We start from the raw sequence: 14221 nt of genomic DNA, 5'->3' as shown, positions 1-14221 counted from the left end.
CTGATTAATTTATAGTGTTTCAGATATCAGTGCTAGTCCTCTCCAAGGGTCTAATCAAAATGATGTGGAAATGAAAGAAAATATTCCTAGTGACTTCACTGGGTTTTGAATCGGTCTCCAGAACTCAGTCCTCTTTTGCTCTGAAGTCAGCGAAAATGCTTCCAGCAATTTCAATGGGGGAAAAAAATTTGGGATCTTAGGATATAAGTACAAAATCGACCTGCTTCTACTAGTCACAGTCTATGTTGCAGTTACAAGGTAGTATTTTCATCTTCAAGTGATAATGCTGACCATCTTGAAGAGTTATCATTATTTTCCCTTGTACTTAATATTCAATCACATGAGTGGGACATTGCAGAAAAATCAGACTCCATCCTTTCCTTAGAAAGATCCTACGCTACACTTAAGTCAGTAACTAATACAAAAATTAGACTTGTACAGTTTAGTAGGATTTTTTCCACCACTTGCATCAAAATAATCTTCCATTTCATTATTTTCATATTTAAAACCACATCTATGACTTTTGACATTTGGGGATTTTACTCACAGTTGAGTGGGCATGTGTGAGACACAGCTGAACCAACACAAATGAGAACTATGAAGACTCATGCCAAATTACACCATGTTCTTGCAAAACGGAAAGCTCATAAACAGGTTCATCTTGCTATCAACATGAGAGGGATAAAGGAGTAAAACAGTGAATTTGGGGTGGCAGTTCTGATTTTGCATAAATAAGGTTTTCAGTAGATGGGATGTATAAAGGTCAGTATGATGGTTCTGATCCTGCAACTCCAATTGAAATAAGTAATTCCACTGAAAGTAAGGTGAATTATTTGCATAGAGAAAGGCACAAACATTGCATGGTAACTTCTGTGTTAAAATCTGTCTCTTATTATCATAGCAAAAGCTTGATTCTAACAGTCACAAGGAAGAAAAGATGCCTGGGATGCTTCAATTAGATACAAAACTTAATCTTTTTTCAAAAATGAACAGCTGCAGCCCATTTCTGTAAATGGTCTAATGAAATGATATCCTTATGTACAATGTACACTGCATCAAGGATCACTCTGGACATGGATCATTTTTGATAGATTTATTTGAAGAATACTTAATAAAAAGATGGGGGGGTTAGCACACAAGAATGAAGATATAACCTGGAGGGCACCAGTCTGAGGAAAGGTCTATTAAACCACATTTAGGAGAAGTAGTTTGGGCATTCAAATGAAGAACAGAAGTACAGATGTAAATTTGAATGTGAATACCAATACCTTAAAGAACTGAGATAGACATAAAGAATTATTTTAAGTTAATGTGCTATTCAGGATAATTCAAATTGAATTCTGTTGTAATAACAAGCTCACAACATTGAAGAAAAAGTATTTATTTGCACTTGTTTTTAGGAGGTCTGAGGGACATAATATGATTCTTCATGATTGAAGGTGAAGGTTTGTTTATTGCAACTAGGAATAACCCATCATGTTAATAATAAAACTACGTTCTTACTGAAAATATTTGCAGTGAAAAACAAGTCCAATATTATGTTATAAACTTCATAACTTAAAATACAATAAACATGAAGACTGTAAATAACTGAATTACAACTCAAAGTGTAGTTTTCTTCCTGGAAGACAATCAAATCTGATTATTCACTGCGTGCAACAAATAGAAATTCTTTTTATGATATAAAATTCACATGTTGCAGAAATAAAATGTATGGAGTTTAACAAAGAATCACCTCTATACTAATTTTGATCACATTCTAATTAGAGGAAACCATGTTATTTATCTCCCACTATTCAAGCATTAAAAATCCTTACCATATTTCATTTGTATTTCTCTAAAACCAGGATGGTAATAGCCAGTGAATTTTGCTAACTCCGCTTTTATACAGAAGCCTGAACTAGGAATTGGAAGATAGGAACTAAGACTGGAGCTTATCTTTCTCTCTTGCTTCCTGAGTGGCCTTGCACAGATTATGTTCTCTCTTGATGCCTTGGTTCTAAACACTATTAACTACCTGGCACTCCAGCAATTTAGTTATACATTTCCATCACACCAAAAGATGATTCTATCTTTATATATACAGTGGTTCAGACAGACCTGAACCGTCAAAGTAATGGTCTAATATCTGCTCTTTAAAATTCACTTTCTATTCCTTTAGAACTAATTTTCTGATTCCCTATTTGTATATTGAAATACTGAGTGGCTGCAAAGTGCAATAAGTGAAAAAGAAAAATGTAGCCTAACAGTTATTGGATATGTTATCTGCTTGATCTGCCTCAATTACAAAAGTGCAGAGAAAGATGGGTACTTTTTCAAAGCAGTACACAGGGATTAGATGCGTGACCACTGTTACTGTAAAGGGACTGTGTAAAGCTAAATCTCACATACAGCTAGAAAAACGTAACTCTTGATAGCAGTATCTAATGCCATCGTTTCTCTATAAATAAAGATGGCCAACTACTTATCTACTCTACACCAATATGTGTACAGAGAGTAATGCTTCTGACTTTGGGCAATGACTCTGGAATATACTTGGAAACAGACTGCACACCAAATGTTTTCCAAACAGATTTCTATCTCAAAGCTTGCAACAAGATTTCCTATAATGAGAGAACATGTTGAGATGGAAACATTGATATTTAAGTAAAATTATAAAGCTGCAATAAGAATTAAAAATAATAATCAAGAAGTTGCTTCTGCTTCTGTTAAGTTAATGGATACCCTCCCATACTAATCAAGAGGAACAAGATGAGAGTAGCTCACGTGGTCTGATAAAATAAACCGATATTTAATAGAAAGTTGTCAAATCTTCCATTTTTTTAACTAGCTATTTGGAAATACTAAGCAGTTGCAAATCAAATTCAAGGAAACAGCTAGGGATGTATTTGCAAAGTGGCACACAGGGGCCATGCAGTGACTTACAAATTTGGCCTTTTGGTTTTCTTATGAAAATCCATGCACATTTTGCCAAGTGAAAAATATCCATTTGCATATGTTTTGTGTGAGTTTATACTGTAGCAGTAATCTTCCCTGAAGATTCTGTGTGCCTTTACCATGCCCAGCCCAGGGCAAGCAGATCTTTCACTACAATACAGGATGAGACTGGGACAAGCCACGCTGGGTCAGTCTGGGAGCTCAAACTGATAGAAAAGAATCTGTCTTACCTATCTTCTCTGTGACATGTGCCTCCTGTGGGCTTCAGCTTGAAGAGAGAGATTTCTGATTTGATTTAGGTACAGTAAAGACTGGAACTGAACATGCAAGAACTTTGCAGTGAGCAGAACAAAACCAAGAGGCAAGCTGGACTTGCTGGACAGTGACAATAGTACTGGAATCAACTTGAAGAGATGGAGCTAGGACAGGTTAAACCTGGGAAAGTAAGTTTGAGGGCAAGAGTAAGAGTATTCCAGAGCTCTACAGTACGGCCATTTCCCAACCACTGTGGACTGAAAACATAAACACTTCCACACGGCCTTTATGAAAGAGCAAAATATACTATTACTGTTTTGCACAATAACATATTCTGGGTTTTGTGTTAATTATTTTTCTAACCTTACATGTAAGTAAAATTAGAACATCTAGAAACTAAGAAGAAAATCTGAAGAGTTAATACACAAATCTCTGGATTGTGTCACCTTTGCAGCAGCATAGTGAAACCAACAGAAATGTTGTGTTGGATTTTGAGCAAAGCATTCAACAAAGACCAATTCTACACTTAGTAAAAGATCTAATATGGAAATCTACTAGTAACGTCTTGCTATAATTTCCAAAGCAAGTATATTTTCACACTATGGCTTTGAACTTTTGGATTTTATGCGTCTTTCTTTATATATTCATATTGTAAAGCCTTTAATTTTAACCTATTTGCTTGCCTGCTTTCACTTATTTTCCTGTGCCTCACTTCACCAGCCATTTTTACTGCTTTAATTTGCAAGGGTTCCCACAAGAATGGTCTTATGTCCCTGCTAGACAGCTGACAGGAATATTTGGATCAAGACAGAATGTGCCCTCCAGACTTACTCCCTTAGTGCTAAATCCAACTTCCTCTCATAACATATTCACATTTATCATGTACGCAAATAAGAACCCTAAACTGCAGTCTAAAATGCTGGCCTCTCTCTGTGACATTTCCTTGCTGTTGTTGTCAGCCTAATTTCAGCGATGTTAAAACAAAACTTCCGCGCTCTCATGCTACTTCTTTCCTCAATTATTGGTACTATTGTCACCCTGCCTGTCAGTCAAGCCCATGACTTCAGAGGTCCTTTTTCATGTAGACTACTCTCCAACCAGTTTATGTGCACATCTTCACTCTTTTGTTAACAGTAGGTTTCAAGTAGTATTTTTCTATCACTTCATAGCTAAAAATCTAAGGTAGTGCCTGAAAATTCTCTATTTTATTGTAATAAACATCTCTTTCCTGGGTTTAACTAATCCAGTCCTTCTCTAGCAAATCAACTCTCTGGAATGCTATTGTTAAGACTGTTCTGCTAGTCCATTGTTTTGACCAGTTTTGACTCCACCTAGCATCTCATGGTTGATTCTAGCACATAAAATGAAAGCTACCTGTCTTTGCTATCAAGACGCTTCACAACTTGGTTCCATTCTACCTATTATCTCTTATTCTTCACTGATGTCATCCCCCATTTCTGATCATCCAAGGATGCCCCTCTCCTCATTTCATTTCTTAGATTTCCAAACAAGTAATTTTATTTACTTTTGTTCAGCTCCTACAAACATTTATATTGCTTTTGGAAACCTACTTCATTCTGACAGAAGTTTTGCTCTGTAAAATGTCTTTTGCTATCTGTTCCTTGCAGTTGAAGTGAGAATATGTGGCTGTCAGAAGTACTTATCTCCAGAATCTGGCACTTGACAATACTGGCATCCACAGGGGCTCCTGTAGCTCAGCAGAGACACTACTGGGGTGCTGAACAAACTTGAACACATTCTGGAATGACCTGTGTGTGCTGTCTTTTTATTTTGTGATAAATAACCTAGCTCAAAAATGTTTGTTTCACCAGGAAGAACCACAAACAGCTGGACAATAGCCTAACAAGCATATTTTATGTAGGTCATCAACAAGTTATCAAAGAGTTAGACAACACACCTCAGATATCATATTAGAAGGACATTAGGACTGTAAACCATCCAAATACAATAAAGATATATAATATCAATGAAACGTACAGTGTTGATAATTAATGGAATCTGACTGTACTTTTAGGGGATGGAAAACTAATTAACCAATTAGAAAAGTCTAATAGAATAGGAGATAGTAACTTGTAGAAAAGTCAAGTCTGGTATACTGCATACTCAAGTAAGCAAATAAATACAAAGAGAGATGTGTCCTGCAATTATTTAGATTTGTGCTCTTGGTATCTGACCCTCCTGATTTTTGTCTGTTCATTCGTACACAGCACAAGGTTTGCTATCTGTCATGCTGCTAGCATAAGACCTACAGGCTTAAATTTAGTCTGTCATTTAAAGTGATGGCATTAATCAGGATACAAACTGGAGGAAGTTTCTGCATGGGTCAGTTAATATTGTCTAACTGGTAAGTCGCCAAGCCTGGAAATGATGTGTAGAAAAATTCTACAATGTTTTTACTATCATATGCCTATTATGAAACAGAAAAGAAAGAAATGAAGTGTATTTTCCATGACGAATTATAATCACCCATTTGGTACTAAAACAAAGCTGAATTTTATATAAACATAGATCTTACATTTTACTTTCTTGGATAAATTCACAGTAAAAATATTATGTAGTAACTGAGCTGAAAGTATCCCAGAGAAAGATTTCTGCCCTACCTTTGGCATAAGCTATCCCCCCAGCTCTTCCCCTTTTCAAAGGGTTTATTACGAAACTTAAGATTCAGGTTTCTCTAATGGAGTTACTGCTACTTTTATCTTTGTATCACCTTCCCTGGGCTAGGAAGGACAATGATCTGAACATTAATTTTTTACATGTATTTATTTTGGCAGCAGTGGTAGCTGAATTTACCTGCTCTCTGCCCAGTGAAAAATGATTATTTTGAAACTGGATCATTTCCCTGATGTAATTCAGCATATGAACACACAATGTGTTCATTGTACTACAAGGCAGATGGACAGTAGCAGAAATTAGGGGCCTGAGTGGAAACTGTTTAAGAAAGCAAGCACCCAAGAAATGTGTATGGATCCACTGACTCAGCCTCTGATTTTCATATCACACCTCCACAGTTTTATATTCTTGTAGTTATTTGTGTTTATGCAAAATCAATGTAAAGGACCATCTAACTGGAATAGCAGTGATTTGCACTTTATTGTCAGAAGTGGAAATGAGCACTGGAGCCTCATGTCAGTGTGGAATCAGGGCTCCAACAATGTAGTTTGATAATACATGGCACGCACAGACAATAGCAGTCTAAACAATATTACTGTCTTCCCTTAGTGATTTTCTAAAGCTGATTCAGTCGGGTGACTGCATCAGCACAAGTCAGGGTGGCACCGAGGACAATGAGATAGGAAGAGGTAACAGACTATGATCAGGAAAGGACAGGAACTGCTTCAGCTGGTATAGCTGCATACTGAGAAATCTTGGTCTGGTTTCTTGGCAGTATTAGACTAAAATCAGGTAGTCAATTTACTGTCACTTGCTTCTATCCCACTGTTCTGATGGTCACTTACGTCCTTACGGCAAGAATACCTGATGCTGAGAGTCAGCATCTGAACTGCATTCATACATAGAAATGGGTGGTGCTGACAGAAACTTCTATTTGGAAGGAGGAAAGGAGATATGAAATTACAAAACAGCTTAGAAGAGGAAGAGAAGCTTGACCTATCACTGTCAGATCCATTTTAGAAGGTTGTTGCTTTCCCTTTTTTTGTTGCTATTCAGGTAGTTTTTCAGACACTCTGATCTTTACTTCCTTGTTTTGTGGTGATAACCATAAGAAATTTGGACTTTAATCACAAATGAAAAATGTCACTGTAAGAAAAATCTATGCAAGTTACAACAACATATTAGAAAACAGCTGTCTTTATATTTAAAATAACAGTTTAAAATGAAGTAAACTATGTAAGGTAAACTGAAACTTAATATACCTGCAGCATCTTGGCCGATTCATTCAAGAAATCCTCCACGCTCTGATTTTCAGGGTTAAATTTGTTAAGCTGTTGGACTATTATTGCGATATGTTTTCCAAGGCTGACCATCTTCACCATGGAGAATCCTATAAATATAGTAAATCATTAATTTTTCATGCCTCCTTCAGTTGTAGCATAATGTATGTTGATAGGCTCATAGAGAAGATATACTGCAGTAATGTAGAAGAGAACATCTAGGTCAAGCTTTCAAAATCACAGTTACTCAGAACAGCTAACAGGAGAAATGAAAATACAATAAAAACAACAATAAAATAGAAGACATAATTACATATTTCTTATTCTGGAAATGTCTCAAAAAATCCTTAGAATGATACCTAAAATGGTTTCTGTATCAGGTTATCTGATGAAATACAAAGATGATACTAGAGAAAAGCATGAATGTTTGCATGTATGCTGTACAGGTCCTATTTAATATATTGCTCTTCCCAGTGACATGCAACTGAAAGAAAAATTTTAGTCTTAAATCTTATCACATGTTGCTATTAACAGCCTATTTTTCCAAAACAACAAAAAAATAGGAACACAGAGGAATTCTAAGGCAGCAATGAGACAGTGTTGGTCAGCAAGGTGGGCAACGCATCAGTAGTCTAGGTTTCTGAAGGCACAGCAGTTGGGTACTTCTTAGGTTTGACGCTTTTTTTGTGAAATGATTGGATTACATCTATCTCAAATGATGTCTTACTCGTATGTGTGAGAGTTTGTAGAACTGGCTGTGTTGATTTTAATGTTCACATGGCAAGAAATATAAAGCATTTGTTTATACACATGCACGTGTTGTTGTGTATGAAAGACAAATGATAGTAAAGATCAGGGCTGAAAGTCAGCAATCTGTTTTAGCCAAGGGAAAAAATGTATACAGAAGTAATTTTCCATGGTGAAAATAAAAATACATTTTTGAAAATCGTTCTTGTATTTTATATATCATAATACTTTGATGTTAGAAAAGAATGCTTCATCAAGATGATTCATTCCCACTGTGGTAAAGATAATTCATTTCTTGTTTTAAAAGGATATCACAACATTTCCAGACATGGTGTTTTTGTACTCTGCCTGTCAGCACTACCATACACCATAATAACTGCTGAAACAACACTTCTAATTACTAATCTCAAACCACTGAAAAAAAAGTTTGTCTGTGATTATGGTCAATACAGGCATTTAGTTACCTGGTATAATCAAGACAAAATGTCCAATTAAAAAAAAAGTCCAGAAAAACAGGGCTGGATCATGACAAGGAATGGCAAATAAAAAGAGGTGCTACTGTGTCTCTGTCACAGGGGGAATCACTGTTTCTCCACTCCTCTGAGAATCATGATCTGTTTCTCTGTACCTGTCAAGGTTCTTACACTCACAAGGGATTTTGGATAAGGGAGAAAGAAATACCTCCATATTCATTCAGGCTGAGTCATAATTCAGGGTCCAGCAGCTCTACCAGTGACAAATATTTTTTCTTCTGGCACAGCAGAAATAAGTTTGAGCTCTCATGCTCCATACATGCTGATATTCACTCTTCCCCTCCACATAACCATTAAACCCCAAATCTGGAATATGAAGACTAAGACATATAGTAACACCTCGAGAACTCTGGACATACAGCGGTTCTTAATAGAAAGAACTTCATTTGTGATTGTATTTAAAGAAATTGCTGTTATTATCATTGTTTTAAAACATACACATCAGAAATAAAATGCTTTGTGTTATGACAATCGCCCTTATTTCCACACAGCCATTTAGAATATTCTAATTGTTAGGTATACAAAGGATATAAATTTATACTATGTACAAAATGGTAGAAAATTTCTTCCATTATCAGATGCAGAATTTCAGTGAAAGGAGGTAAGAACCTGACTCTCATTATACAATGGAGCCTGGAAATATTTTGAAAGCAGTTAGGAAGGATAAAGCTGTCCACAATTTTAGGGACTGGTTTCAATGGCCTGAAAGATTTCTACAGGTTTTCCATTTGCTCCTGTGTTCCTAATCTAGAAAGACTGTGACTGCATTTTCTCTGACAAAAGCTGTCCTTAAAAAGAGGGCTGAACTAAGCCTCCCTGCAAAATTCATACAGATCAAGTAGTTACTACTCAAGATGGAATAGGTGTTTCTCTCAACTGTGTGCTAGAAAAAGAGCCACAGAATACACAGCACAATTGTCCCAGTGGTTACATCCTGCCATTTTCATTTACTCGGACTTCTCTGCATCACTGACTGTCACCTGAGCGTAGCAGAGAGCAGTTCGGGGCACAGGTCCTCTTTTCAGCAGATTCCTCCCTTAAGGCAGCAAAGTGTCAGATGGAAAAGATTCACCCTGAGCAGCTATGGCCTGGACCCGAAGTTTATTTCTAATTTGCATATATTTCAGTGTTTTGCATACCTACCACAAGTATTTTCCTTGACACTATTTCTTTACCTAGCATCTTGTGGGACTTTACAATTAAATATCCATTGTATGAAACCTTCTGGAAATAAGTTGTATTATATTCACGAGATAGCTAAGCCAAAGGAGACCAAGGCTGGCTACATGCCCAAAAGCACAAGAGTGAGTGACAGTGCTGGGAGCAAAGCCCAGCAATCCTGTCTACTATGTAACACGGGCCCCGCTGATCTTTTGTATTTATAAACACGTCATAAACGAGTGAAGTAGTTGTAAGCCTGCCTGGGGGCCCTGGCACTTCACACATCAAGCATTTTACCCGTTTCTGTTGTCTCAGGTGCCACGTACGGCTACAGCTGCCCAGCAGACGCCCGCGAGGCCTATGGGGGCAACACCCCGGGCCCCTGGGCTGGCGCCGCCGCCGCCTGAGGTAAATGCGCGGGCGCGCAGCGGCCCCTGCCCCAACGGGCGACCCCTCAGCACGGCGCTGCCCGGTCCCGTACCTGGCTGGCCCCGCCAGTCCGGGCGGCCCTCTGCGTGCCCGCCGGAGCTTGGCGCTCCCCGATCAGCGTGGCGGGAGCGGCGGCGCGGACCCCCAGGCCGCAGAGATCCTGGCGCGTCCGGCGGCGGCTCGGCCCGACCCGGCCCGACGCCGTTGCCAAGGGGCGCAGGGGCTGCCGGGAGCTGTAGTTCTCCTTCGCTCCCGCCTCCGCGCCGCGGAACGGCCCGACCCAGCAGCAAAGAACTACCCGGGCTGAAAAGAAGATGGCGGCGATTGTTTGGCGCCGTTGCCAAGCAAGTCGTTCCGCCCTCCCCTCGCGACGTTTTGTCCTCACGGGCGGCGAGGAATCAATCAGCCGGCTGTCAGGCGACCGGGTAGGGCAGGCTGTCACGGGCAGGGGCTTGCGGTCCTGGGCCGGGCGCGCCCCGCGAAACAGACTACAAGCCCCGGCACCCACCGGGCAGCGGCGCCTGGCCCCGCCCCTCCAGTTACGAGGCGTGGCATGCCGGGGCACGTCGTTTCTCCGCCCCCTTCGTGTGTTACGCAAATGAGCAGCCGGGAGGGCGGGGCCAGCCTGCCGAGGGGCCGTCCTTGGCCGCCATCGGATTGGCTGCCGGCGCGGGAGCCAGCCGGGAGGGTTCGCGTGGGCCCGACCCCCGGCCCCTGCGCATGCGCCAGGGGCGCCGCTGCCGGCCGCGCAATGTTTTGGGGGCTGTCAGCCGGGCGCGCAGCCTGCGGTGCCGGCGGCTGGTCCCTGCGCTGAGGGGAGCGCGCGGCGCCCGCGCTCCGCAGCGGCCGGCGGCCTCTGCCCTGAGGGACAGGAGAAGGGGGTGGCGGGGGCGGCGATCCGGCGGAGCCTCCCGGCGAGGGGCAGGGCTCGCCCCGGTCCCCGGAGCGGCGCGGGCGGGGAGCCGGCAGCCCCTGTGGCAACGGCAGGCGGCGGCGGCGTGGCAGCGGCCGCGGTGATGATGAACAGGTTCAGAAAGTGGCTCTACAAACCCAAGGTAAGTTGTGAGGAGCCGCCGGCGGGGGTGGCCGCCGCTGCCCCGGCGGCGCCTCCGCTCGCCTCACGCCGGGGTCACCCTCACCCCGCGGCGGGGAAGTTGAGCCGCGGATCCCGGCGCGCAGCCGCGGCGCTGGCGGGCGCGGGGCCGTTTCGCGCCGGTGCCTCAGCCGGGAGCCGCCGCGGCGCTGGGTCCGTTTGCCTTCGGACGGGTCCCGCCGGACGCGGTGTGTGGCGGTTCCGCGCGGGGGTGGGCGGGCGGGAGGGGCCGGGCCGTGCGGGGCGGCGGAGCGGGCCGGCAGCTCGCAGCCCCTGCGCGGAGCCGCTCGCCCGCTGCGGCGGGAGAGATGACAAAGCAGAGCGTGTGCCGTGGTGCTGCTTGGACCTGCCGAGAGCACGGCCCGAGGCGGGGGCAGGGGCGCTCCCCGGGCCCGTGGCGTTCCCGGGGGCCGCCGGCAGCGGGGGCCGCGGAGCTGCCCGTGTGCGCGGGTACGGCCCCGCCGGAGCTCGGTGCGGGCAGCCTCCTTCGGCCAAACCCGGGAGGCTGCGGTCTGCGCGGCGCCCGGACCCGCGGAGAGCCGGATCAGTTGCACCGGTTCTGCTATTAATGCTACCTGCCTGCACCTGAGAACTTTTTTTAAGTTAAAAAAATTGTTGAGTGGTGCTGTGTAACTGTGTTCATTTTCGGCCGTTTTCTTCTCGCTTTGGAATCGTTGGAAGGGATCCAAGGATCATAGCTTGCTTTGTAATGAAGTTATCATCTTCTGGCACGAGTTAAGTAACAACTGCCTGGAGAGCGATCTCGTCTCGCGTGTGATGTTCGGATCGTACAGGAAGGGCATTACTGGTTGTGAACACCTATGACAGTCTTTTTTTGTCCAGGCATTGCAGCAGTCAGTATAGTTGTTCGCTTTATGAAGAACTTGATTTGTATCCCTCTGTCACTACCACCACTGTTTTAATGTTTTAATTTCATTAATAGTGTTAAGCCTATGTTTTGTAAACCAGCTTCTGTGCACAGTCCTTTTGCCTGAATTACAGCCAGTATACATGAGTACTTAAAAAAAAAAAAAAAAAAAAGCCGAGGTGATACTGCATAATATAAGTTCAGGTTGTGCTGGTTTTATGGATTTTCTGTGTAGTCATAACCCGAGTGAGTACTGTTGAAGAGCCCATACTTGTCTATTGCTGCTGATAACTGAAAGGAAAATAATTTAGAGATTAAGTAACTGAAAACACAGTAACAGATTACAGTTAGTTTTCAATGAACTTTGTTAGTTGTTTATGTTTTCTATCAAGGAACAACTAAGAGAGAAACAGTTAAGAAAAAGAAATTCTGGTGATCTTAAATGCAGAAGAAACAATTGTAAATATAGTTTTTGTCACTTTTAAAATAAAAACTAATTAGACTTCACAAATTCTTTATTAGAAAGAAAATTAATGTGAAATCTAATTAGTTTTTAATTTTTATTTTGTCTTTTGGATAAAAGTTGCAGCAGACAACAAAGGAGCAGTATATTAATAAGTATGTTCAGCATCTAATGTCTGTATTAAACAGTGTATGCTCATATTTCTGTGGGACTCTTCTGTGGCAAAGGAACTTTCCAAGCCTGTCGCATGACACTGGGCCTCATAAATCAGTAACATCTATTGCTGTTAGTTTAAAACCAACACCGTGCCCTTTTTTGTTGTATATCTAATATTTTCTTTGCAAATGGTTTTTGTTTCAGTAGCTTTCTACATAATTTTGTACTTGTATTCAGAGCAGGCTATTGACGAATTGTAATAGTATACATTCTTTCAGAAACAAGCATTTTTCCTGATGGGCCTATTGAGTTGCTATGGATAATATAATTAAATACGCAAGAGTTTGAATAGCTCTTTTTTGGTAGAAAATAAGTTGGAGGAGCTCACATTTAGAGACTGTACCTTTCCCGATTATACTACTTGCTTTCCTATTTTGTCAAGGAATCCTTAGGATTCCTTCCCATAAGGTTATTGGGTTCCACAGACTATTTTGAAATGCTTTTACATATAATTTATTTTGAAGATGACTTGTTTTGAATACATATTCTAGTGGGGCTATCACCACTAGTGACTTCTGTTGCTTAATTATAATTCTCTGTTAGGTACCCGATTGCCAGGTAGATCTTATCAGTTAGGTTTTGCTACTAGCAATGATGGGGAATGCTTCTTCTGAAGTATTCCAGATCTTAATATCATATAATAGGACTTCTCATGGCAGCATATTTTGATGGTACTGGGCATTTGGCCTGCCTACAGCTTTTATTGCTGTTCAGACATACTCCTGAAGGCAGGGGAGATGACATCAGAGTGCAGTGAATTCACAGTACAGCCTGTTCAGAAACCTGAATGTATGGTTTAGCTTAATCCCAGGGTATCAATTTCATAATTCTCCCCCCCCCCCCCAAAAAAAAAGAAAAAAACCAAACAAACAAAAAACCCACAAACCACCAACCTCAAAATATGTGAATTCATTCAGCTAAATGGAATAGAATCAAATTGCATAACAAGATGGAATCACAAAGCTATCAGGATAGTCATCAAGTCACACTAAGATGCAGGGACCTGCATCTAGGTAGGAATATTTACTTAGGAACTGCTGCATCTCTGAAAAAAACAAGGATGGGAGAGAAAATGTGGGTGTAGGAAGTGGAAAGTCTTGACTAATATGAGCATGTCACGAGAACAGCATGACTTTCCTAGATCGTTGTGCAGTCAATGCTCTTCCTGTCCAGCCTTACTCTTCAGATATGCTGATATACCAGATTTTAATGAAACAGATTGAATGCCGATGGTAAAGGTAACCAGACAATGAAATAAATAGCTGTGACGTGATCTGTGTAGCTGGTAGGAGGCAGACTCTTAAGTGATGTGTTAGAGACAAGCAGAGATGAGATATTGTTTCCAGCCTCCTGTGCCACATCGATTGTTACTTAATTTTTTAAATGTTATCTGTAAGATGTGTTTTCCTTTGGGAGACTGCAGATTCGATGTGTTAAGTTTTTGGAGGGGGGTTGGTGATTGCTTTTGAACTGGGAGAAAATGCATGGGACTGATAAGAAAAATAGTGTTCTTGAATTGCAGCACGCAGGTGGAATAATACTGTTTGACCTCCTCAGGACACTGCAGGTTTCCCAGACACTGCCACAGTTCTGAGAGAAAGGATG

General features: G+C 41.7%; 2 protein-coding genes across 5 annotated transcripts in view; one reads left to right on the top strand and one right to left on the bottom strand.

Moving 5' to 3' along the window:
* Positions 1 to 10471, bottom strand: part of CFAP99 (cilia and flagella associated protein 99) — a 63768-nt gene extending 53297 nt beyond the window's left edge. Inside the window, 2 exon segments of the mRNA XM_040592495.1 lie at positions 7089 to 7216; positions 10029 to 10471. Of these exon segments, the coding sequence (XP_040448429.1) occupies positions 7089 to 7208 (120 nt within the window). The 5' untranslated portion in view covers positions 7209 to 7216; positions 10029 to 10471.
* Positions 10472 to 10712: 241 nt separating this feature from the next.
* Positions 10713 to 14221, top strand: part of ZFYVE28 (zinc finger FYVE-type containing 28) — a 164788-nt gene continuing 161279 nt past the window's right edge. For all 4 annotated transcript variants that reach the window (XM_040592482.1, XM_040592476.1, XM_040592469.1 and 1 more), the window contains exon 1: positions 10713 to 11031. In XM_040592482.1, coding sequence (XP_040448416.1) covers positions 10993 to 11031 — 39 coding nt within the window. In that variant the 5' untranslated portion in view covers positions 10713 to 10992. The remainder of the gene's footprint in view (positions 11032 to 14221) is intronic.

The sequence above is a fragment of the Falco naumanni genome, chromosome 1, assembly GCF_017639655.2.
Source record: "Falco naumanni isolate bFalNau1 chromosome 1, bFalNau1.pat, whole genome shotgun sequence".
NCBI classification, from domain to species: Eukaryota; Metazoa; Chordata; class Aves; order Falconiformes; family Falconidae; genus Falco; species Falco naumanni.
This window is presented reverse-complemented; position numbering and strand designations above follow the sequence as displayed.